Here is a 23,533-nt window from a genome sequence, read left to right on the forward strand (position 1 = left end):
TTGGACTTGAAGAACGGCTCCCACGACGGGTAGAACTGCAAACAAATCGTACACGTAGATTATTAGTATTAGTATTTTGTTGAGAAACACACGTATTGATTATCTGAAATCTCGTCGTTAAACAAAATGCGGCCCAGAAGAGAAGCTGACCTTGTCATCGATGTAGGAGGCCCAGAGAAAGCGAGAGTTAGAGCGCTGGTACGGATCGGATCATCGGAGCTATTCGGAGGGCACGATGACGCGAGAGACTCGCAGACGGGTGCGCCGCGGTGGATGAGCACGGGCACCTTCGCGTGCACCGGGTTGAAGCTGAGCAGCAGCTCGCTCTTGTGCTCCAGGTCCTTCACGGCCACGCCCTTCACCGCCAGCGCCTGCTTCACCCGGATGCAGAACGGGCTCAGCCACTCGCCCAGCAGCCGCAACTCCGCCGCTCCCGCTCCCGCGCTGCCGCCATTGTTGCTCGTCAACTCGTGCAATTGCCTGCGTGCCTGTAAGGCTGTCACTACGAGTAGCTTGCTGCTGCTGTTTACTCTGCCTCTGCCGTATATATTGAGCTCGGATCACGTGGAGGTCAACTTCGCTGCCATTGCAAAAATTACGCAGGGGTATATATTGAGCTCCGATCAGCAAGAAATAGTTCGCCAAGTGCACAAAGATAGGGAAAAAAAATATGAGAAACTCTTGGAGAGGATATTTTCTTCTTTTTTTTTTCCCAAAAAACATGGATAGAGAAGAAATATGGAGTACTCTTAGAGATGCTTTAAGAGCACCTTTTGCAACACCCTTTACTTGACTCTCTACTCTAAATTTAGAGAGTGGGGGTCAAAAAAACCAACTCCCTACTACACCCCTATTTTTGTTGGTCACCTAGTTTTATAGATTTTTTTTATTTTTTAATCCATTTTTATTTAATATTTCAATAACAATTGCTTCTAAAAATAATTACGGTAACGTTATCACGCCATAGGCGTTGGTGCGTCAACATCTGCCACGCTAGATGGTGTTTCCGACGTCGAAAACGTTGTCACGCCTCTCCCGCTGGCTGCTGGTGTGATAATATTGTTCTGTCACACCTACTATCACGCCACCGAGAGTGACATGACAAGACAACCTTTAAAACATCATAACTCTTTGATACGATGCCAGATGAAGATAAAATTTATATGAAAATTGTAGCTCTCAATTTTGAGTTTTTTATTTGAAGACGTTAAGATGCTCCATCGGGCAGCCGTGGGCTTCCTCATGGCCACCAATGTCCTCCCGGCCATCAGCAGAGCCTTAGCCCCACCCTACGGCTTCCTCCATGGTGTAGCGAGCCTCACCGACGATGGCCCTCCCCTAGAGCCTCCCGGCGCAGCCTCCCTGACATGGCTGACTCTCTTATGGCGCGACCTCCTCGACACGGCCTCCCCTCCCCTCCCCTCCCCTCCCCAGCACGACCTCCCTAGCCCGGCTGCTCGGCCGGTGCGGCTACCTCTCATCGGCGAGGCTCCCTGGCGCAGCCGCTCCTCCCTAGCAAGGCTCCCCGATGGCTCAACACTGCCCTTCTTTGTCTGTCCATAGAAGAAGAACATGACAGTGGATTACATATAGGTCTCAATGTCATTCTCACCTATAATAAATTTAGGTAGTTTGTTTTAGACAGTGTTACTAAAAACAACGAAATTTGGGTAGTATGATAATTGGTAGCTACCTAAATATAAAAGTAGGGGGTATATTTTAGATATTATTGCTGGAGACGTCCAAGCACATGAGTGTGTTTATGTAAACAAGAGAGAGCGCAGAGTGTAACTAACACATGCTCACATCTTCGAACAAAATGCTTTGCAATTCTATCTCATCCCATTTCTTTTAAATAAGGCCATGAACCATTCGTGATATATATTGCACATATTAGAGAAAATCCAAATTAAGTATGTACATGTACGACGAGTGTCTATGTTTGTACTGTGATTTAAAAAAAAAGAGTTACAATAAAAAGAGGGGAAATTCTATGAACATTCTTATTTTCGGAATCGTGGTTGTTCACTCGCTTGTCTTATAGTCATAATTTTTTCTGTCAGCCAATAATATTTTTCTCTCACAATAAATAAATAAATAGTATTTTCAGCTATAACTTTTCAGACCGACGAACATGCTTGAGCAGGACACTCACACCGTTCCACACGAGCGGACGATGGTGGAATAATCAATAGTAAATATCTTTGTTTTGTTCAAAAACATTCGATTGGTCTATTCGCCTCGACAGAATCAAGACTTTATTCATGGTTATTGAACCCTAATACACATCTGCAAACGCGTAGACATTAAAATACACGATCAATTAGCTTGCTGTTGCAGTGATCTGTAAGCAGCAAGTTCAGCAGGTGAAGCCCATTTAGCCCGAAACGCCTTGTAGTGCTCCAGTAGCCTCCCGGCGTCCGGCATCGCCTCCTTCACGGCGTCCACCGCCAGGAACCGCTCCGCCCACGCCGCCAGGGCCGGGAACTTGGCCTCGTCCAGCAGGTTCACACCGGCCACCTCGCCCACCACTTTCATCCACAGCACGAAGCTCCCGAGCGCTATGTCCACCAGCCCGACGGCGTCGCCGCCGAAGAAGGGTCTCCCCTTGGAGCACTCCCCGAACGCTCGCTCCAACGTCTCCATCACGGGGACGACGCCGGCGAACGCCTCGGCTATCTTCTCCGCCGTCGTCGACCAGAACAGCTGCCTCCACGCCAGGATAAACTGCAAGCACATCGCACAGAATCGTTCGTTCGATCAAAACTAGCAATGAATGATCCCAGATTCTCAGCGCAAGAAGCAAAAAAAAAAAAAGGAAAATAGCATGCAGCATCTGCACCAACGCTTTGATATGTACCTTGTCGTCGATGTAGGCTGCCCAGAAGCGAGCCGTGGCGCGGTCGTGGGCGTCGGCGGGGAGGAGAGGAGGAGTGCCGCCGGTGCTTGATGCCCAGGTCTCGTCGACGTACTGCACGATGACGAGCGACTCGCACACCGGGCGGCCGCCGTGGATGAGGACCGGCACCTTCTTGTGCACCGGGTTGGACCGGAGCAGGAGGTCGCTCTTGCCGAAGAGGTCCTCCTCGACGTACTCGTAGTCGTAGCTGCTGAGCCCCTTGAGCCCCAGCGCCACCTTGGCGCGGACCACGTAGGGGCTGTACCACGAGCCCAGCAGCTGCAGCTCGCCTCCGGCCGCCATTGCAGTAGCCTTGCACTTGCAGGCGGCTTTGTTGTTCGACGCTGTTGGAATTGTCGATAGTTTTCACGATTTGCGTTGAGCGAAAGGGGCGAACAATCATCGTATATTTAGGCCTTGTTTAGTTCCTGAAAAAAAAAAATTTCATCATACTGTAGCACTTTCGTTTGTTTGTGGTAATTATTGTTCAACTATGTCAAAAGATTTGTCTCGTAAATTTCGACCAAACTTTGCAATTAGTTTTTATTTTTATCTTTATTTAATACTTTATGCATGTGTTTAAAGATTCGAGGTGACGGAAAATCTTGAAAAATTTTGCGTTTTTTTGGTGGAACTAAACAAGGCCTTAACTGAGCTGGGTTAGGTAGTCAAACTTTGAATCGTTGACTGGTGAACCGACGTTGCTAATCAGCGGGGCTGCCGGGGCAGCAGGCAGGCAGCGATTTTCGTCAGCTCTGTCGTGAGCAGAGGAAAAAGCACAGATCGTAAAGTGGACAGCTGGCCATTGAAGGAATCATTGAGGATAGTAAACAACACTAATCTGTCTCGATTCTTCTAAAACCAGCAATTTATACCTTGTTTAGTTCGCAAAAATTTTCAAGATTTCCCGTCACATCGAATCTTTGGTCGCATGCATGGAACATTAAATATGGATAAAAATAAAAACTAACTGCACAGTTTACCTGTAATTTGTGAGATGAATCTTTTGAGCCTAGTTACTCTGTGATTGGACAATGTTTGTCAAATAAAACCGAAATGCTACAGTACCCAAAAACAAAAAATTTTGCGAACTAAACAAGGCTTTTTTTCTGCGGGTGACCCTACAGGGCTACATCAGTGCGTACATCCTAGCCGATTGACACAACTTGGAGAAGATCAGAGCAAATCAATCCCATGGCCACATCGAATCCGACCATAACGGTATGCCGACAAATTTCTTTTCACCCTATCCACTATTCTCAAAGTTTAATTTTCATCCCTCTGTCTATAAAACCGCACGTTAGTCCCTTCAACTTTTAAAATGATTGGTTTTGGTCTCTGGACGGTTCAAACAACGATTTAGTTTACATGACATCACATTAGCCGTCGTCCTTATCGCCGTGTCAGTAGCAAGAAGGTAAATGTGTTGATAGTTCAGAATGGTAAATTGGTTACAAATACATTTTTAAAATTATCTAAACATTTTTATAAAAGATATACAATTAAAAGTCCTAAAATCTTGTTTAATCTTAAAAAATACAAAAATAAATTATTTTAGCTAAAAAACTGAAACCAGTTATTTTAAAAATGCTATATCTTATTGCGTCTAGGTTGAAATTACTTGAAGTTCTATAACTTTTTTAGTATTTATTTGTTAGTAGCTGTTCTATTAACTAGACCATATGAGACTAGAGCCTCTCAACACTCAATTTGTTTTGATTGCCGGATCTAAAATCAAGATCTCAGATCAAATCACTCGCTCTACCTATTTTGTAGGGGGGGCGTCCTTATTTTTTTGGAGTGCATTCTATGAAATGCTACCAACTAATTAAAATATAATTGGATTTTGATGAAGAGTTGATAAGCATCAATTCACCACTTACATTACAAGCTAGGAGCTAAAAAAACTCTACTGCCCACCACTCTAATTCACTCATCACCCAGAATCATTTCACCAGCTCAATATCTTGCTCCCCCACAAGAATTACTCTACAAGAGAATCAATGAGTGGAGCTCTACTAAATTGGATCCTTCCCCTTCTTCTTTCACCATTCACACTGACCGTGCCCATCTGTGTCACTCGCCATTGCCACCTTCACCTCCCTTCCTAGTTCCGGTGGTGCCCTTTTCGACAGATTCACTGTCCTCCATCACAACCCATCGCTATAATCAATCACAAATCAGCGTTATAATCAATCTGACATGCCTCCTTCCTGCCATCTCCTTATCTGCATTCATTCCCCCGCCTTCAAACCCCTCCTATTGGCTTCAGTGGTGCCTCACTGCCTTCGTCAGCGTTCATGACCGTTCCCACGCTAACCGACTAGCTCTGGCATGCTATCAACATTAGAAGTTTGACGCCACTGCTAGGTTGGCTTGCTCCTCCCCTAATACCTAGATTTCCTTCTACCTGCTAGATTCTTTTCGAACCCTGAACATCGAATCCCTAAACCCTAACCGCAGCACTCATCGAGGCTGAGAAACATGTCGGAGAAGGAGGAGAAACAAGGTTGGTGTTTGACGATTGGTAGTGCTCCATCTACAGCCAAAATAGTTTCAATTATAGCTTTTGTAATGAAATAGTTTTCTTGTCTCCAGCTTCACTAGTTAGATTTCTCTATTTCCCTTATCTTCTTCCTCGTCCTAGAGCCCGTTTGCAGCCTGCACAACACCCCTCTGCTTCCCCTGCCCATGCCCATCTCTATTCTTGTCTTATTGCCTTTTCCTCCGCCTACCTCCATTTGCTGCCCCCCTCCTACTATGCCGCTATCCGCTTTTATCTCCTACTCCATTGCTTGCTCCGCATCCATTGGCCATGCTTCTCTGTCTTGGGCGCTCAACCCTCGTGCCTCATCTCCTCATTTGTCTAGGCTGGAGATAATTTGTCCCTAGGGCCACGAATACGAAGACGAAGCCTAAGGAAACCACTTTGTTTAGCTCCGTCTCGCATTTTTTGCTACTCCCAATGCAACTTGTGGGTGAGGCAGCTCAAGCTGTTGCTCATCTTCCCGTTTAGTTGGAGTCAAGAAGCTAGATATAGAGCGGCTAACAAAGCGCTACCAAACATATCCTTAGATTAATAAAAGACACGAGTCTGAAATTAGAAATCCATTTCAATACATGGTGATGCTTTGAACATATCACCATCGTAGGCCTTATTACACAATTTTTTTTAAAAAAAAATCATCTGACACCAAATATATTTGTCCAAATACAAATACTGAACTTTTAACTGGCGGGATCTTATTTATTTATTTGGTTCCAACTGACCAACTCACTGAAGCACTGAACGTATCCACTATCCAGCATAGTGCATCCACAATCAAGTAGATTTACAGATACATATAGTCATATTCAGTACGTTCAGGTAGAACCAGCGGCCGCAATCCATTTAGCCCGAAACCCCTTGTACTGCTCCAGGACCTTCCCCGCGTCCGGCGTCACCTTCTTCACGGCGTCCACGGCCACGAACCGCTCCGCCCACGCCGCCAAGCCCGGGAACTTGGCCCCGTCCAGAAGGTCGGTGCCTCCCACCTCGTCTACCACTCTGATCCAAATCAGGTGGCTCCCGAGCGCGATGTCCACGATCCCGACGGCGTCGCCGCCGAAGAACGCCTTCCCCCTGGAGCACTCCGCGAACGCCCGTTCCAACGTCTCCACCGCAGGGACGGCGCTCTGGAGCGCCTCCGCTCTCTGCTCGTCCGTCAGCGATCTGAACAGCACCCTAAACGCCGGAAAAAACTACAAACAGAAGATTGAAGCGCTGATAACTTGATAAGCCATGACTGAAAAAACATCAGCGAACATAGCGAGGCTGATCTGATCGAAGGCCAGAAAATCGATTCGTTTCCTCTGCTGCTTACCTTGTCGTTGACGTAGGCCGCCCAGAACCGTGCCGTGGCGCGGTCGTAGGGGTCGGCTGGGAGGAGCGGAGGAGGACCGGTCGTCGTCGGCCACGACTCGTCGAGGTACTGCAGGATCACGAGCGACTCGCGCACCGGGCGGCCGCCGTGGATGAGGACCGGCACCTTCTTGTGCACCGGGTTGGACCGGAGCAGGAGGTCGCTCTTGTTGGCGAGGTCCTCCTCGAGGTAGTCGTAGCTCAGGCCCTTGAGCCCCAGCGCCACCCTCACTCGGATCACCCATGGGCTCGACCATGTGCCCAGCAGGAGCAGCTCGCCGCCGGCTCCTGGCGCTGCCATTGCAGTTTGCAGAGGTTTGCTTCGTGGTATCGTGTGCCGCTGAGTGGTGGTGGGGATCGAGTTGTATATGTACGAGTGTATGAGGTGATGACCAAGGTTTGACTAGCAGCAGCGAGTCGAGAACTCGAGATTCATGTGGGCGACTTGGAATTTGTGGGTGGTCCTTTCTCGTCGCCAGTCGCCACTGCTTGTTGGAAAAGAGGTGCCGCGATTGCGCCAGCGCTGTCGTGTTTTAGGAAAGGATGTTCTGCGCGCCCATTGTGCCCGTGGAGGATTTGGGACTGAGTGAACGATGGGAAGGGCAGCGGTTTCTAAAAGTCAACGCTTCTTCCAGCTCCGTAACACCAGTCTCGATTAATAATTTCACGGCGATGTCATATAGAATAAAATAAAACTTAGATAAAATATTTTGTCCCAATGTAAAGTTTCATTCAAAACTTCTACTGAGACTGCTCTCTTATAATTCTGTCACACTTCCGTAGCTAGTGAATGGTTGTGCATATAGTGCTAACAACTTTATAATATTTACACTTATATGGACGTTGTTGGATTCACCTCAATCCACATGTGTTGATATGATTTAGGATTCAATCTACCTAACACATGTGGATTGATGTGAATCTGTAAACAAGGTCTTAGATGTTTTTAACTTCAAAGTGATATATGCAAATAGTTTGTTTATTTTTATTGTAACTGTCTACTCTATGTACCGCACTGCATTCATCAACATAAACTCCATTTAGGTAGAGTCGACTAATTTATTGGCTAAGTTATTGTCGTCTCTCCTTTTTCTTTTTCACCACTCCTACCCATGGTTGTGCAACTTGTGTAGAGGCAAAATCGAGTTAGCTATTCAGTTTTGTTTCGACGAGTTAGCTCCATTCCTCGATAAAACCAGGATTCAAATCTCTTAAAAAATTATTTTATCCTTCGCCCTCTATTTAAATTTAAATTTTAGGTTCCCTTGTACTTTCTCATACGGATCCATAGTTCAGTTTTTGTCCTAAAACATGGCGAGATTTGTCACAATGTGTTGCGCATGTCTACTGGAGCCACTTCTGCCTTCCCAAACGAATAGTGGAGTATTATTGACGCCAATCAACTGCTAATCTTAGAATTATTGAGACGGTGACGTTTCCAGGTCGTTGCAAATTTTTTTCGTCAACACACACAGCACTGTCCTGCTGAAGGGAGGTAGATGCAGAGCATGAAGCGGGCAGCATCTGGTGGGAGAGTGGAAGATTGATGTGCTGATCAAGAATCGATTTTTTTAGGCTTTGTTTAGTTCGTAAAAATTTTCAAGATTTCCTGTCACATCAAATCTTTGGTCGCATGCATGGAGCATCAAATATAGACGAAAATAAAAACTAATTGCACAGTTTATCTGTAATTTGTGAGATGAATCTTTTGAGTCTAGTTACACTGTGATTGGACAATGTTTGTCAAATAAAAACGAAAGTGCTACAGTAGCCAAAAACCAATTTTTTTGCCAACTAAACAAGGCCTTAATCTGATCATGAATCAGGTTTGGCCTGAGCAAGTCAGGCTTCTTAAGGCTCCGTTGGCTTTTCTTATCATCCAACAAACAGTAATTTTCGACTGTATCGATTTCAGAGAAGGATGGATGATGCATTGATCATCTCACCATTTGTCCATTTCGTATGTCTTTTAGACAAATTCGCAGACCACTTGACACCAAATACTTCTCCAAGTACAAATACTCCAATTAAGCAGGTGTTACAACTTCGGAGTACTGGATCTCATGGATTTATGGGTCAGACACCGGCTCACTGAATGCAAGTAGGCACACAGTGTGTTCAGCTAGAATCAGCTGCTGCAGTCCATCTAGCCCGAGACGCCCTGTACTGCTCCAAAAGCTTCCCGGCGTCCGGCACCACCCTGTTCACGGCGTCCACGGCCATGAACCGCTCCGCCCACGCCGCCAGGCAAGGGAATTTGGCCCCGTCCAGAAGGTTGGTGCCTGCCGTCTCGTCCACCGCTCTCATCCAGATCGGGTGGCTCCCGAGCGTGATGTCCACGATCCCGACGGCGTCGCCGCCGAAGAACGCCTTCCCCTTGGAGCACTCCCTGAACGCCCGCTCCAACGTCTCCACCGCAAGGAGCGCGCTCTGGAGCGCCGCCGCTCTCTGCTCGTCCGTCACCGATCTGAACAGCGCGCTAAACGCCGGGAAAAACTAGAAACAGGAAAGAAAACGGCCGAGTCTGAAACTGAAAGCCCCGAAAAATTGGATTCGTTTGCTGAATGGAGTACCATACCTTGTCGTCGACGAAGGCCGCCCAGAACCGTGCCGTGGCGCGGTCGTAGGGGTCGGCTGGGAGGAGCGGAGGACCGGTCCCCCGCCAGATCTCGTCGATGTACTGCAGGATCACGAGAGACTCGCACACCGGGCGGCCGCCGTCGATGAGGACCGGCACCTTCTTGTGCACCGGGTTGGACCGGAGCAGGAGATCGCTCTTGTTGCCGAGGTCCTCCTCGATGTACTCGTAGCTCAGGCCCCTGAGTCCCAGCGCCACTCTCACCCGGAACACCCACGGGCTCGACGACTTGCCCAGCAGACGCAGCTCGCCATCTCCTACCCCGCTTCCAGCCGCTGCCATTGCCAAGTGCTATTGTGTGTGAGCTGCTGTCTGCCAGGGTCGGTCGAGTTGTATATATGTACGGTCTGATGCGATGACCAGACGGATGTTTGGTTTGACTAGTACAGTGAGGTGAGGGGCAACTTGGAATTTGCATCCGGTGTTCTTATCACGGTGTCTGTAATTTATGAGACGAATATTTTAAACCTAATTAATTTATATTTATATAATAATTATTAAATATAAATAAAAGTTCTACAACACTCAAAACCAGCAAATTTCGCCATACGATGACTTTTCCAAAATAAATGCATATTTTGTAGAATCAACAAATACTAGTGTTTATGATATCAAATAAGATCAAATGATCAATGCCATATATTCTTTATAAACTAATTTGAATATAACTATTGGTACTATTTTCTATAAATCTAGTTATGCTCAAAATTATTTCGTTTATTGAAATACGATATCTATATTTATTTTAGTACAAAGAAAGTACTGTTTAACCCCTACTGAAAGATATAATTCTAAAATAGTATTCACTCAAACTTTCAAAAGTTTAGCTCAGTTTATAGAAAAGGGTATAGTGTTTAATTAATATATACTTAAATGTGTCATTAAATTTGATATAGAATATAACTTTCTTTCACTCGGACGAGACATGAGAGTGATTAATTCAGTTTCTTTCACGTTAGGCCTATGACTCTATAGAGATGAGCGTGACAGTGTCACTTGAGTTCGTATCTTGTGAGGACAACAGAGTTTGTATGGTGTGAGGACAACAACTCCACTCAGTCAATAGGTGGGATCTAACTACTGCATGCCCACAAAATAGAAAATATAAGTTGATAAAATGAATTTACAAGTGATTGTAAAATGCCAAAAAATTTGGAAAAATACTATCAACTTAATTTTTGTTGTTGTTGAATAATGCCAAATAAAAAAAATGCAAAAAGCTAGAAGTCAAGGCGTGCATCCGCTGCTACTATCACCAAACACCCAACATAGCGAATTAACACCAATATCGGGCCGGCTGAGCAAGATGGAGGGCCACGACCTACTCGTACCCATGTTGGGCCTCCTGTCCTGTGGGATTACATGGGCCACTCGGCTTGGTGGTGGGTGATCTTCGTTTAGAAACTCCCGGCTAACCATTTCACCATTTGTGCCTCCATAATTATAGGATCGCAATTGCGTACCTATAAACCTCATCTGCCTCCTGATCAAAAAACCCTCCTCCGCCTCCACCTAGAGTTGGCCGATGACTAGTTCTATAGTCTCTAATTCACCTGATTCACCTTTACGACGTTACCTGCAGAAAATCTGCTGGCTCCTGTTCAGAAAACAATCGGAACGGCGTGAAAAGCCTGAGACAACCTGAACTTTTTGAAACATTGAGACAACCTGAACTTTTTGAAACAACCACTTGAAATGAAGGCACACGTGTTCAAATCCGCACCGACAGATTCGAGCTACCTCATCGACATAACACCAACCATCCAAAAATTATGTGGCTCATAAAGATCTTGACGGTCCCCATTTGCGGTACCAATTAACCAAGGGCTTCGCTATCAGCCACCAAAAACGAGCTGCTATTAACTGTCAAACTGCAAGAGGAGGAGGCCAGCGACAGACAAGAGCAGCGTGGATAGAATGGGATCAAGTGTGCTGTGTGGTAGTGAGCGCCCTGAGCCCTGCCAAGCAGGATAGGCTTCCAGTTCCAGGGAGCTGCTGCAAGTAGCACTTGCCCAGTTGCCCTCGTTTAATTGCATACACATAAATTCTCTCCGTCCAAAAAGGCAAAAACACATCCTCCCGAGAAGTTCTGTTTGGCCTTTTAATCTTGGTGTACTTCAATTTTTTTTTGTTTCTTGGACTCATCTTCTTGTAAGGTTGCGTTCTGAGCTTCTGATTGGAGGCCGCCATGGATGAGGTCCCGGGAAGAAGTAGCTCCGTGAGAGCTACAAGGAGCATCTTTGGCGAAAGCATCGGTGGGAGGAAGCCGGAGACGAACAGGGCAAGGAATGTTCTAGGACAACAGGTAACACAATTCTGAATGATTCTTCATCAGAATAGTAGTAAACCACTGTTCGATTGCGCTTCATATCGGTCTTTCCAAATCAAATTGCGTTTCATACTCCTAAACACTCGGTGCATGCAGCAGAATTTGTCACCGGAGATCAAGCAGCTAGCAAAATCCACCACGGGTAAGCTCAATGAACGCAAGGCCGCCGTGGACAGAGAAAGAGCCGGCGCCGAGTCCGAGCTGTCGAGGGCGCGCGCCATGGCGAAGGAGCTGGAGCGCCAAATCGAGCAGGCCAAGGCCAGGGCGTCGTCCAAGAGGTCCGAGCCCCACGCATTTCGGGCGACCAGGGCAAGCAGGAAGGGACCGGAGGATGCGCGGAGCTCGCAGTCGCAGGAGGAGCGCGACGCTGCCGAGTACGCGGAGGTGTCGCGGGAGCTGGACCGTGCCAGGCGGGAGCTGCTCAGGCTGCGGCTGGAGGTGAAGGCCGCGGCGGAGGCCAAGACCAAGGCCGAGAGCGACATCGTGGCGTCGGCGATAAACATCCAGTCCAACCTGCGCGCCGCCGACGAGATGAAGCGGCTGGTGGACGAGGCGAACGAGGAGCACGTCCTGGTGGAGCTCGCGCGCATCGAGGCCGAGCGGGAGCACCGCGAGATCGACGCCCAGCGGCGCGCCGACGCCGAGCGGTTCGCCGGGGAAATGGAGGCCACCAGGGCCAAGATCGAGGCGCTGCGGAAGGACGTGAGCCGCGCGCGGGAGATGGAGGCGAAGCTCGCCGTGACGAACGCCGACGTGGAGGTCCTGCAGGCCGAGATGGAGCTGGTCCGCGCCATGGAGAGGAACAGTGTCAAGAACGACGACACCGCGGGTGCGGAGGCTGAGGACAAGGCACTGCTGCAGACTGCGGAGGCCGAGCTGGACGCGGCCAAGAAAGAGCTGGAGAGCATCAAGGCCGGGAGCTTCCAGTTCATGACGTCCATGGACAGCGCGCGCACCGAGATCATGCGAGTGTCCGAGGAGGTGAACCGGCTCAGGGAGCAGGAGAAGAAGGCGGACGCGCAGGTGCAGCAGCTGAACGCCAAGCTGCTGAAGGCGAGGGACCGGTTGGAGGCCCTCACGGCGACTAACGAGCGGTCCAAGGCGATCGTTTCAAGCATGACGTCGGCGCTGCAGCAGCTGCGGGACGAGAAAGAGGCGGCGAGGAAAGAGGAGGAGCTGACCGAGCTTGAGCAACTGTGCGTGCGCGCCGAGACCGAGAACGTGAACGCCGAGATCGCCGTGACCGAGGCACGGATACAGCAGTCCGTGAAGGAGCTCGAGGCGGCGAAGGCGGCCGAGGCCAAGGCGATGAAGAAGCTCAAGGCCGCCGTGGAAGGCACAATGCGGGCGAGGGCGTCACAGGGGTCGCGGACCATAACCATCTCGCGGTTCGAGTACGAGTACCTGAGCGGGCGCGCGGCGCTGGTCCGCGTGGTGGCCGAGAAGAAGGTGTCCGCGGCGCAGGCGTGGGTGCAGGCGATCAAGGCAGGCGAGAAGGAGCTGGCGGCGCGCGCGGAGGCCGCGGAGCGCGTGACAGCCGAGCTGCGCGCCAGGGAGGCCGAGGCGGCGGCGGAGGCGGAGAGAGCGGCGGGCGAGCAGAAGGCGCTGGAGCAGGAGCTGTACGACCTGAACGCGGCGGCCGAGCGGGACGGACTGCTGTGCGCGTACCCGCGGCGGCGGTCGACCAGGGTGTCGGCGACGATGCGGAGGGCGAGGGCGCGGCGGTCGTCCGTGTCGTCATCGGCGGGGATCCGGAACCCGCGGACGCCGTCGTTCACCATCAAGAGGAAGAAGAAGGTGATGCCCAGCCTCTTCAAGCTCATCAAGCAGAGGAAAGACAACAGCGCGAGATGAATGCGCCTCGCGCCCTCGCCAGAGAAAAAAATGCATTTGTCAGCTTTGCTGCTTGTTCATGTCGTGTCAGGCTCGGCGTCGCTGCGGTGCAAAATGTACAAAATTGGCCGTGCTCCCAAAATTCCAAAAATTTATAATATTTCTTATCACATCGAGTCTTTAGACGCATGCATGAAGTATTAAATATAGATAAAAAAATAACTAACCACATAATGGAAATCACGAGACGAATATTTTAAGCCTAGTTAGTCAATGGTTGAATAATGTTTGTCAAATACAAACGAAAGAAAGTACTATAGTGTCAAACTTCAAAAAAATATTGCATCTAGATAAGACCTTAGCAATGGAAGCCATAAAATATAGAAATTCTACCGTGTCTCACAACTGTAATTTTACTTGATCCGCATCAAAATAGTCTGTGAATCTATGATCCAGCGGTAAGCAGGACAATATGTTAACTCACAGATAACGTATCAAGCTTCAAGAAATATTGGTTTGTTCAATCTGGGAAACGCAAAATGATGCTATTTTCAGAAATATTGCTCCTTCTATCCAGAACTTCAAGAGGATTTTCAAAAGATAATTTGCTTGAGGCATTGTTTAGTTCACTCCAAAAACCAAAAAAGTTTCAAGATTCCTCATCACATCGAATCTTGCGGCACATGCATAAAGCATTAAATATAGGTGAAAGCAATAATGAATCTAACTTTGGACCATCAAAAAGGTTTTTTTTTTTCTAATTCTACTTTTTTCTGTTTGACTACTCTATATTAAAATAACACCATTTGCTCTTAAAATTGAATGTTTATAGGCAAAGAAGTGGCTCAAATTAGCCCGAAGTATTTTTCACACATAGAACAACATGTGATGACTAAGGATAAAATCAAGTTGAAACCCACACCGAAGAAGCAAGGGCTAGGTGCAAATGATGCTAACACTTCAAATGTGTTACTTGACAGCCCCTCCATGAATACTAGAAGCAAAAAAAAAAAAAAAACACAACTACCTAGTCCTGCAATGAGTACAAGAAGCAAAAGAAGCCTTAGCCTTAGATTTTTGAAATGCATGTTCTCTCATATGTGATGCCATGTACTACATGTTGACATGGCTTGGTTAATGTGAACATATGTGAACTTATACATCTTGTTTACTTTATGTGTGCACTTTGTTCATGTATGACCTCAACCTACTTAATGTTACATCCATTGATTTGTCATGATTGTGTATGTGTGCACTTGGATTGCAACTGTGGATTTCATGTGCATTTCAAATGGTCAGTGTTATGTATGTCATGTGCAAATATAGAAAAAATAATAATTCTATGCTTGAAAATATATCGTATCTTATTTTTAAAAATTATTGATAGTAGGCAGCCTAAAAGACCTATGTGGGTGATTGTTGTACTGTTGCCTTTAGCATCAAGGGAAAAAAGGGCAATTTTGCATATAGGTTAACACTGTTTGAGCCTCAAACTAATAGAAGAGCCAATAAAGCAATCAAAAAATGTTTTAGAGCCAAATAAGGCAATTCAAAACAAAAGGAAACACAACTTTTTTAGGACTTAGCTCACATCCTCCATCATGTTATCAAGTAGAGCATTCTTAGGTCATAATAAGAAAGTCATAGGGAAGAAGAAAAGGGTCGTCACAGCCATTGTTGCGGCCTGTGACGTAGCTATTGTTTTGTGCCCCTTCTCTTTTTGCCCGTGGTTAGCTAGCTCTTCTCTTCTTCCCCATGGTCAATGTCTGGCGGTTGGCATCCTTCTCTTCTTCTATAAGAACAAGTATAATAGTAGACTGTAAGCTAATTAAATTTTGAGATGGGGGAGGGAGAGTAAAAGTGGGTTGTAAGCTTAGAGCTGGCTCAAGCATAAGAACCATGGAAGTCTATGAGAGAGACAAGTATGTCATGTATTAACAGTGATGAGCTAACAACTATATGAGTAGACTGCAAGAAATGCTACAAAGAAATTTTACAACCAGCGATCGGTTATATTTTTAGCCTTGCTCTAAGGCTGGCGGCCCTTCTTCTTTTACCTCATAATCCACAAATTCCAAAAGGTAATTTAATAGTTATCTAAACAATACGGAGTAGAATTTAAATCATGCCCTTGAACCTAATGTAATTTTATGTCCTTGAATATCTACGTATGAATAAATCTTAAGAAAATTGCTCCTAAAATTCATTTATTTTTAAGGGTTTACCTCTATAAAATTTTACATATTGCAGTGGATTGACACCATGTGTCATTATCATACCACCAATCCCGTGTATGAAGACTGCCTTTGGGCATGTTTCCATTTTGGTCAAAGACAACACGCTCAAGGTGCTCTCCTCTCCTCTAAGATCGAAATTCCTACTCCCTCTGCTGCCGAATAAAAAATCAATTTCGTATAATCTGTCTAAATCAAATTATCTTGAGTTTAAATTAGATTAATTTTATTTTATAGAAAAAAGTAGCAACATATAAAATAAACATATTATAAAAATATATTTTATGATATATCTATTATCTAATGATATTTATTTGATATGATAAATTTTGATGATTTTTTAAAATTCAGTTAAAATAAAAAATCGATTTACGATAATTCTTCTATTTATTGGGGGAAAAGACACGCGATACAAGGAAAATCCTCGCCATGACGACGCGGTCGTATGTGGTCTGGGTCCCACCAATTCTACAAACCCGTCGTGTTTCCCACGTGGCCGCCACTCGGTTCACCAAAGCCGGGCACGGACCATTGTTTAGTTAAAAAAAATTTTGCAAAATTTTTCAGATTCCCAGTTACATCGAATCTTTAGATACATGCATAAAGTACTAAAAATAGACAAAAATAAAAATTAATTGCACAGTTTGGTCGGAATTGACGAGACAAATCTTTTGAGCCTAGTTAGTCCAGGATTGGACAATATTTGTCAAATGTAAACGAAAAAGCTACAGTGTCTCTTTTGTAAAATATTTTAGAACTAAACAAGCCCCAAACCGGCGAGGAAAGATGGGGAACGACAGAGAACACACCAGAACCGAGGATCCCAACTGCCGAGGCCGAGCGAGCGAGCCAGACCGATATCATGCGGCTGCCGCACGCCTCCGACCTCCGCGCCTTCCTCGCGGCTGCCGCCGTCGCGCACCTCTCCTCCTCCAGGGCCTCCCGCGCCTCCCCGTGCGCGCCCCCGCCACCTCCGCGGTTCTGCGCGTTCGCCTCCTCCCGCGCCTCGCCGCCGCCCTCCTCGCCCTCGCAAACGGGAGCAGTCGCCTCCGCCTCCGCCTCCGCCTCCGCCGCTGCCGCCGCCGCCGCCGCAGCAACCTGCGAGCATGTGGTGGAGAAGCCCGCTATATGCACGGCCGACGAGCTGCACTACGCGCCCGTTCCGGGCACCGAGTGGCGGCTCGCGCTCTGGCGGTACCGTCCGCCGCCTGAGGTGATGAGTCAATAGTGATAGCTGCTTCTGTGCGAGTGTGATTGGTGGTGCTTCGTTGGGGTTTTCTGGTTGCTGATTGTGCTGGTTTGGTTTGCACAGGCGCCGAAGAGGAACCACCCGCTGATGCTGCTGTCTGGAGTGGCCACCAACGCCATTGGGTTCGACCTGTCCCCTGGGGTGAGTGAGCTTGTCCATAATGGAGTTATTGGTGTGGTGTTTCGTGTGTCGATAAACTAAGTGGATACTTGTTTTCTGTGAACAAAATTTGTCATGAATTAGGAGTCGCTATGAATCAAGAGATTGCTCATAGAGAAACTGGCTTTGTTTAATGCTTCCAAATGAAGACTCGGCTGGTGTTCCCAAAAAATAGCAGGGAAAATCAAATAAGGAACATGTGGAACTTTTTTAGTTCTGAATTCAGAAGTAGCTTAGTTCTGAGCAAACAAAATGCTAATGAGAATACATTGATACCATGTGCTTGGGCAATGGGGCATAGAGCAGATCAACCAACAAGATAGTGACACAACTCCAAAACGACAAAAGTTCATATGTACTCCTTCTGTTCCAAATTGTAGTTCACTTTGGCTTTGTCCTAAGTTAAACTTCTCTAATTTTGACAAAGTTATTAGAAAATATATCAACTTCTACAATGTCAAATAGATGTTCTATCAGAACATATATTTCATGAAGAATCTAATAAGACTAATTTGTTATTTTATATGTTGGTATTTTTTTTCCTATAAACTCGGTCAAAGTTAAAGAAGTTTGACTTAGGACAAAACCAAAGTGAATTATAATTTGGAACGGAAATGTAGCTAGTATGGAATGTAGTGAGAGTAAGAAATATGCAGCACACTGAACTATATCAGAAAACAATGAGCATTTTCTTGTGTAACTGATAGTAACTATTATCAGAGTTTGGATGCTATTGGCAAAACTTTTCCCTTGTGAAGTATCAACTTGCCAGCTATATAGCAGTGATGAAAATCAACCTTGTACAACAACATGCCAGTTAGTTTTCTTTTGTGTACTTTTAGTGTCCTAGTGGTTGTGCATGTATGTTATTGCTCTTCTACTTCTACAACAGGAAATGAATTATTTATAATAATCTTAGTTTTCCTACTATAGAACAACAATGGTATTCTTTTTATGATTTTCTTTTTTCAGGCTTTGTGTGCTCTCTGGTTACATGTTACACTCAATAACAAAAAATATGAATTACTCCATTCCAAATTATAGGTGATTTTGGCTTTTCTAGAAAAAGCATATTATCAAGCTATGCACCTAGAGAACCAAAACGACCTATAATTTGGGATAGAGGGAGTACTGTTTTCTTTGTATTGTTGTTATTGTTCTTGGTTATAGTTTTTTTCATTATGGCTTCACTTTGACCCCTGATTTTAATTGATACATATGAAATGCTGTCAGGCTTCATTTGCTCGTCATATGTCCATGCAAGGATTTGATACATGGATTGTTGAAGTGCGTGGTGCTGGCCTGAGCATGCGTGGATCAGAACTAGCTGCAGCTAACACCAAGTCTGACATCACCCCTGGTCCTAATTTGGATGAAAGTTCTACAACAAAAGCAATTGTTGCTATTCCTGCTGAGAATATGTTCACTTCTCAACATCAAATTTCTGAAGTTCCAGTAATAGCAGATAAGAACATGGTAGGAACAAGTATATCAGAAGAACCACAGCTGGTGACAAAGTTGGCAAATGCTTTGGCACAATTGGGTGAAATATTCTCTGGTTATGTAAAAGATAGCCAGCTGAAAAACATAGCTGACAGTTTTTTTGATCGAGTGTCAGAACTTGCTCCCGATGCCTCCTTAGCTAGCCTTGAGGAGGTTTCAGAAAGAATTTTAGGTTTATTGGAATTGCCACAGACATCAGTGATATCTGATCAAATTAGCAATTTAAGTCAGCGCCTTGTGAAGATTCTGGGGGAAGGCCAACAAAATGTTTCCCCTAAGCTGTTTGGCTGGCAAGAACGCCTCTCCGCAACCATAGAAGATCTGCAGAAACAATTGGAGCTTATTATAAGCTATGATTGGGACTTTGACCATTATCTGGAGGAGGATGTACCTGCTGCGGTTTGTAGACATTCTTCATGTATACTAGTCAGATGGTACCTTGGAAACCCCTTTAAGAAGCGTGCAATTTTTTTTGTTTGTTCAGATGGATTACATAAGAAAACAGAGTGTACCCAAGGATGGCAAATTGCTTGCCATTGGTCATTCCATGGGAGGAATCTTATTGTATGCGATGGTTTCAAAGTGTGGTATGTTTTGTTGACATTTCTCCTTTTCTCCTCTTACATATCTAGCAGTGCTGGCAAAGTTTTTCATTTAATTGAAAAGAAGGTATGTTGTCAACTAGTAAGGCTGTAGTGTAACAAATCAAACATTACCTTATCATTGGTAGCTGTGGATATTATCACAAGCACATAAATGACTGCAAATTTTATTCATCTTGATACCGAGATCTGGAACCTCTAGAAACTTTCCCTGGTGTATATGTTTGACCATTGTGTAATGCATACAAATATTAAGTACAAAGCCAAAGTCATGCAATCAGAATATATTGCTATTATCCTGCCTGGCATGCTATTGTCACGTCTCCTAGGATAACAATGGTTCTACTGCAATTATCTCTACCACGTGACATCCTGATCGATCAAAATTGCTTCTGCACAACCGGCGAATCCAACAAAAGCATTAAAGCACCATTCATGCTAAATCTGTCCATTTTTTTCTCCTGATGTTGTTTCCTTGTAATATTAATATCATGTTACTGGAGTTATTAAATGATGAATTATCATCATTCCTTTCCTTTCTTGTTCGCCTTTCCCAGTTCATTAGTTACCTCTGCTCCCCGACATCCAGGAGATTAGCAATGCTAATTCTTTAACGTTGACTCTCAAAAATCTTAGAATGTCCTCTCCCTCAGAACTTGCTCCCTCCTAGATTAATATCATATGTAAAATGAGCACTGGTTTGGTAATTTCCTTCTTCAAAACCATAGCAGAGAACTATTTGTTGGTACATCTTTGAAAGTGGATGAGGCATTACTGATAGCTTGCTGGATGTTTGCATATTGCCTCTTAAATTTGTCAGGAATCATCCTTGTTTAAATAGCTTCCACTTGAATTCTCATGGGATTTTCATTCCTGGCTCTATGTTATTTTCAATACAAATTACCTAGCATAAGAATACCATTTGAATAAAAGGACCATGTCGTCACTCTCTGATCTAGAGCCAGTAGTTACCTTGAGCGTCACTCTCTAATCTAGAGCCAGTAGTTACCTTGAGCGCAATATGTGCCAATTTAAATAGTAGTCTATCATATTCACATATGAAATGTAACTAGTTCTGTGCAGAGACCAAATGACATCTCTTATCATTGATAGCACTCCATCAGTTATGTTTTCTTTTTTCATAGTTCCATCTTCATTGCTTTTACATCAGATACCAGTGCAATTGGTAGCTCTTCTTTTTTTGATATTTGTTCTGCTGAGTTTGCTTGTACATCAGCTTGTTTAAAGTTTTGTTACCAATATATGGAACTAATTCATCTGGTTCTGCTTCATAAGGATCCCAAGGGGCTGAGCCAGAGCTGGCAGCAATTGTTACTTTGGCTTCATCAGTCGATTACACAACATCCAATTCCTCACTCAAGTTGCTATTGCCATTTGTAAGTTAACCATCAAACAACTCTGACACTCCCCCCCCCCCCCTCCCCCACCCCAAAGTCATATGTGTAACCTAATCTTCATTGTATTCTCTATTAGGCAGATCCAGCTGAGATGTTGCGTGTTCCTGCTATCCCACTAGGAGTATTACTGTCTACTACCTATCCTATATCATCTCGTGCACCATATATTCTGTCACTGCTTCGCTCTCAAATTTCAGCCAAGGAAATGATGGACCCTGAACTGCTTTCAAAGCTTATCTTGAATAACTTTTGTAAGTAAAGGCGTATCTTGTTGTTCGTTATTGAAACTGTCATGTGCTTGTTTGTATTTAAGGTACTAGTCAGATGATATTTAACTGAAATATAGCCTTGAATTGTTTCACGTGAAGGTTTTCTGACTCATTTGTTATGTCCATGGAACAAATGAACGTACAAGTGTCATATCAGTATTACTGATATCCTTTTTGCTAAGAACTTTGCATAGATAATGGCGGTTAGATCTCCTGCTGGTTGAAGAGGAAAAAAAAGAATCTGCATAGGCTAGCAATACAAGCCATTTGGCTCTTTTTAGTAATATCAGAGTATCATGTGAAGATGTTCATTGTATTTTGTATGCATCTCCTATACAATTTGGTTTGTTGTAAGTAGTTCCCAGATATAAGAGGTCAGATGCTTTTTTTATGTTTGTGCTTATGGTTTAGTTCTGAACTATTTATGAACATTTGAAGGAATATCTAATCTTGTGCTGTAATAGTAAATTTCATTGTTGCTAAAATGGTAATTTTCAAAACACCTGGTTCAGTTGTGCTGTTATGGTGACCTTTATCATCTATGTTCTTAACAATTTCCTGTCACATACAGGCACAGTACCAGCAAAGGTTTTGTTACAGCTTACGACCGCATTCCGTGATGGCGGTCTGCGCAACAGGACTGGTACTTTTTTCTTCAAAGAGCATCTGAACAAAATCAAGGTCCCTGTGCTTGCCCTTGCTGGAGATGAGGATCTGATTTGTCCCCCAGAAGCTGTTTACGGTTTGGCAACAACCTCCATTTCTCTGTTGTTTTGTAATAAGGAATCCTCCTTTTTACAGTACTTAAAACATTAAATCCTTGTTTGGATGCACTATCTACCTTTGTGTTGGAGTGGATTAGGGTGGAACTTGGTTTAATTTTCACCCCAATCCATTTCAACACACGTGGGTTGAGGTAGATACAAGTGTATTCAAACAAGCCCTAAAGCGTGAGTGATCGTTTTCAACCAAAAGAATATGCAGCTTTGTTCTGGTGCCTGATCTAGTGCAATGATCATGGTATTAGAATTCGTTACCTAATTGGGCTTTTAGCCTACAAGCTGACAACCTAGGACTAAGGTGCTACTGTGTTAGCTCATAGCACAGTTTCAAAAACCAGAATGGGTGGTGGCTTTAGCCAAATGCCTGATGCTCATAGATTCTATCCTTACTTGATATTCTTTCTGAATCCCTTTAGAGAAACAACACTTAATTTTTGTGTGTGTGTGCAGAAACTGTGAAGCTAATTCCTCAGCATTTGGTTACATACAAGGTTCTCGGAGAACCCGAAGGCCCTCACTATGCACATTATGACTTAGTTGGAGGGAGAAAGGTATGTCGACAATGAGTGGTTAATCAGAGCTAGGAGTCCACCTTTGGTTTCTTGTACTCATCTTCACTTTATGGTTATCTACTATGCGCAGGCTGTCCATGAAGTATACCCATGTATAATAGAGTTCCTCTCTCAACATGACGAAGTGTCTTCTTGAGTTTTTGTCATTCGTATCTGTAATTACAATGTTCAAGACCACGTCGAAGTACATAGTAAAATCGCCAGAGTGGAACTAGGTAGGATTTCTTTTTTTCACATTTGCACGGGATTTGGCTACCTTGGTTTCTGCCATTAGATAGATGTTTCAACTCACAGATTGTCATTCTTACTCCCCACAGGCCATAGCAGGAGAAGCACTGCGGGGACGAACCTTGCTGGTTGCTGGCACCTCGGTGAAACCTTAAGAGCCAATGTATGTATGTAGTTGAATTCGAGGTTGCAAACGTAGTTCGAACTACTCTTGAAGGACTCGTGTGAGTGGCGTGGTCATATGCATGTTTCAGCGAGTGGACAGTAAAAGGATTCATTGGAAGGACCCTCGGACTGTATGAGATGAATTCAGTGTAGGTGTAGCTGTAATTGCACGATGCCGCTCACCGGCAGCAGGTCTATGACTCTATGTGGCAGTTCCGCAAGAAAAAGAGAGCATCAAAGATGAGGTCTCTTCTTGTCAAAAAAAAGTAAAGAAAAAAAAAAGATGAGGTCTCTGTCAGTCCAAGTGCACGCTGCACAGACCAACGTAGGTTCCACCTGCCCAAACAGAGGCCGGGCTCGCAGCATGCAGAGCTCGCCCGGACGCTGCCTCGGCCGAGCTCGCACGCGTGCTGTTGTTGCGCTGGCCGAGCTCCTCTGCACGCCGCAGCCGGCGAGACCGCAGCCAGCCAGCCACCCACTTCGCCAGTCGCGCTGCTCCTTGCACACGCAGGTGTAGCGGCGTTTGTGTCAGGAGTTGCTATAGACAGGCGCAGGCCTGTTGGTCTAGGCTTAACGGCCATTGCTGCGGCCTAAGGTTGGCAGGGAGCAAAGGCCTGTTTTGAACTTTTGATAGACAACTTAGTATATATTGTATAGTTTAATGAAGGCAAAATATTCAGTGCAAATTTAATGAATTATTGATCTTTCTAAAATAGGCTAAATTAGACACCATTTTGAATCACCTGTTTAGA

At 45.1% G+C, this 23,533-nt stretch overlaps 4 protein-coding genes across 6 annotated transcripts; 2 read left to right on the forward strand and 2 right to left on the reverse strand.

Moving 5' to 3' along the window:
* LOC8068048 (probable glutathione S-transferase GSTU6) lies at nt 2,181–3,279 on the reverse strand. The gene is made up of 2 exons (XM_002458303.2): nt 2,861–3,279; nt 2,181–2,727 (listed from the first exon to the last, which is right to left on the reverse strand). The coding sequence occupies exons 1-2, from the start codon at nt 3,200–3,202 to the stop codon at nt 2,320–2,322; spliced, it is 750 nt and encodes a 249-aa protein (XP_002458348.1). The 5' UTR covers nt 3,203–3,279; the 3' UTR covers nt 2,181–2,319.
* On the reverse strand, nt 6,263–9,771 carry LOC8068050. The gene is made up of 4 exons (XM_002458305.2): nt 9,379–9,771; nt 8,922–9,296; nt 6,763–7,203; nt 6,263–6,640 (listed from the first exon to the last, which is right to left on the reverse strand). Exons 1-4 carry the CDS (start codon nt 9,718–9,720, stop codon nt 6,263–6,265), a joined length of 1,536 nt encoding a protein of 511 aa, XP_002458350.2. The 5' UTR covers nt 9,721–9,771.
* LOC8068051 (protein PLASTID MOVEMENT IMPAIRED 2) lies at nt 11,299–13,770 on the forward strand. Of its 2 annotated transcripts, none has more exons than XM_021457576.1 (2): nt 11,299–11,743; nt 11,864–13,770. In XM_021457576.1, the coding sequence occupies exons 1-2, from the start codon at nt 11,627–11,629 to the stop codon at nt 13,619–13,621; spliced, it is 1,875 nt and encodes a 624-aa protein (XP_021313251.1). In that variant the 5' UTR covers nt 11,299–11,626; the 3' UTR covers nt 13,622–13,770. The 2 variants fall into 2 exon arrangements, with proteins under 2 accessions (XP_021313251.1, XP_002456184.1); XM_002456139.2 differs by having other exon boundaries at nt 11,300–11,743; nt 11,867–13,770.
* Nucleotides 16,697–23,035, forward strand: LOC8063096. Of its 2 annotated transcripts, none has more exons than XM_002456140.2 (10): nt 16,697–17,047; nt 17,147–17,224; nt 18,476–19,144; nt 19,230–19,332; nt 20,644–20,744; nt 20,842–21,016; nt 21,606–21,776; nt 22,267–22,367; nt 22,459–22,603; nt 22,706–23,035. In XM_002456140.2, exons 1-9 carry the CDS (start codon nt 16,697–16,699, stop codon nt 22,522–22,524), a joined length of 1,815 nt encoding a protein of 604 aa, XP_002456185.1. In that variant the 3' UTR covers nt 22,525–22,603; nt 22,706–23,035. The 2 variants fall into 2 exon arrangements, with proteins under 2 accessions (XP_002456185.1, XP_021312398.1); XM_021456723.1 differs by having other exon boundaries at nt 22,716–23,035.

Source organism: Sorghum bicolor, chromosome 3 (genome assembly GCF_000003195.3).
Source record: "Sorghum bicolor cultivar BTx623 chromosome 3, Sorghum_bicolor_NCBIv3, whole genome shotgun sequence".
Lineage (NCBI taxonomy): Eukaryota > Viridiplantae > Streptophyta > Magnoliopsida > Poales > Poaceae > Sorghum > Sorghum bicolor.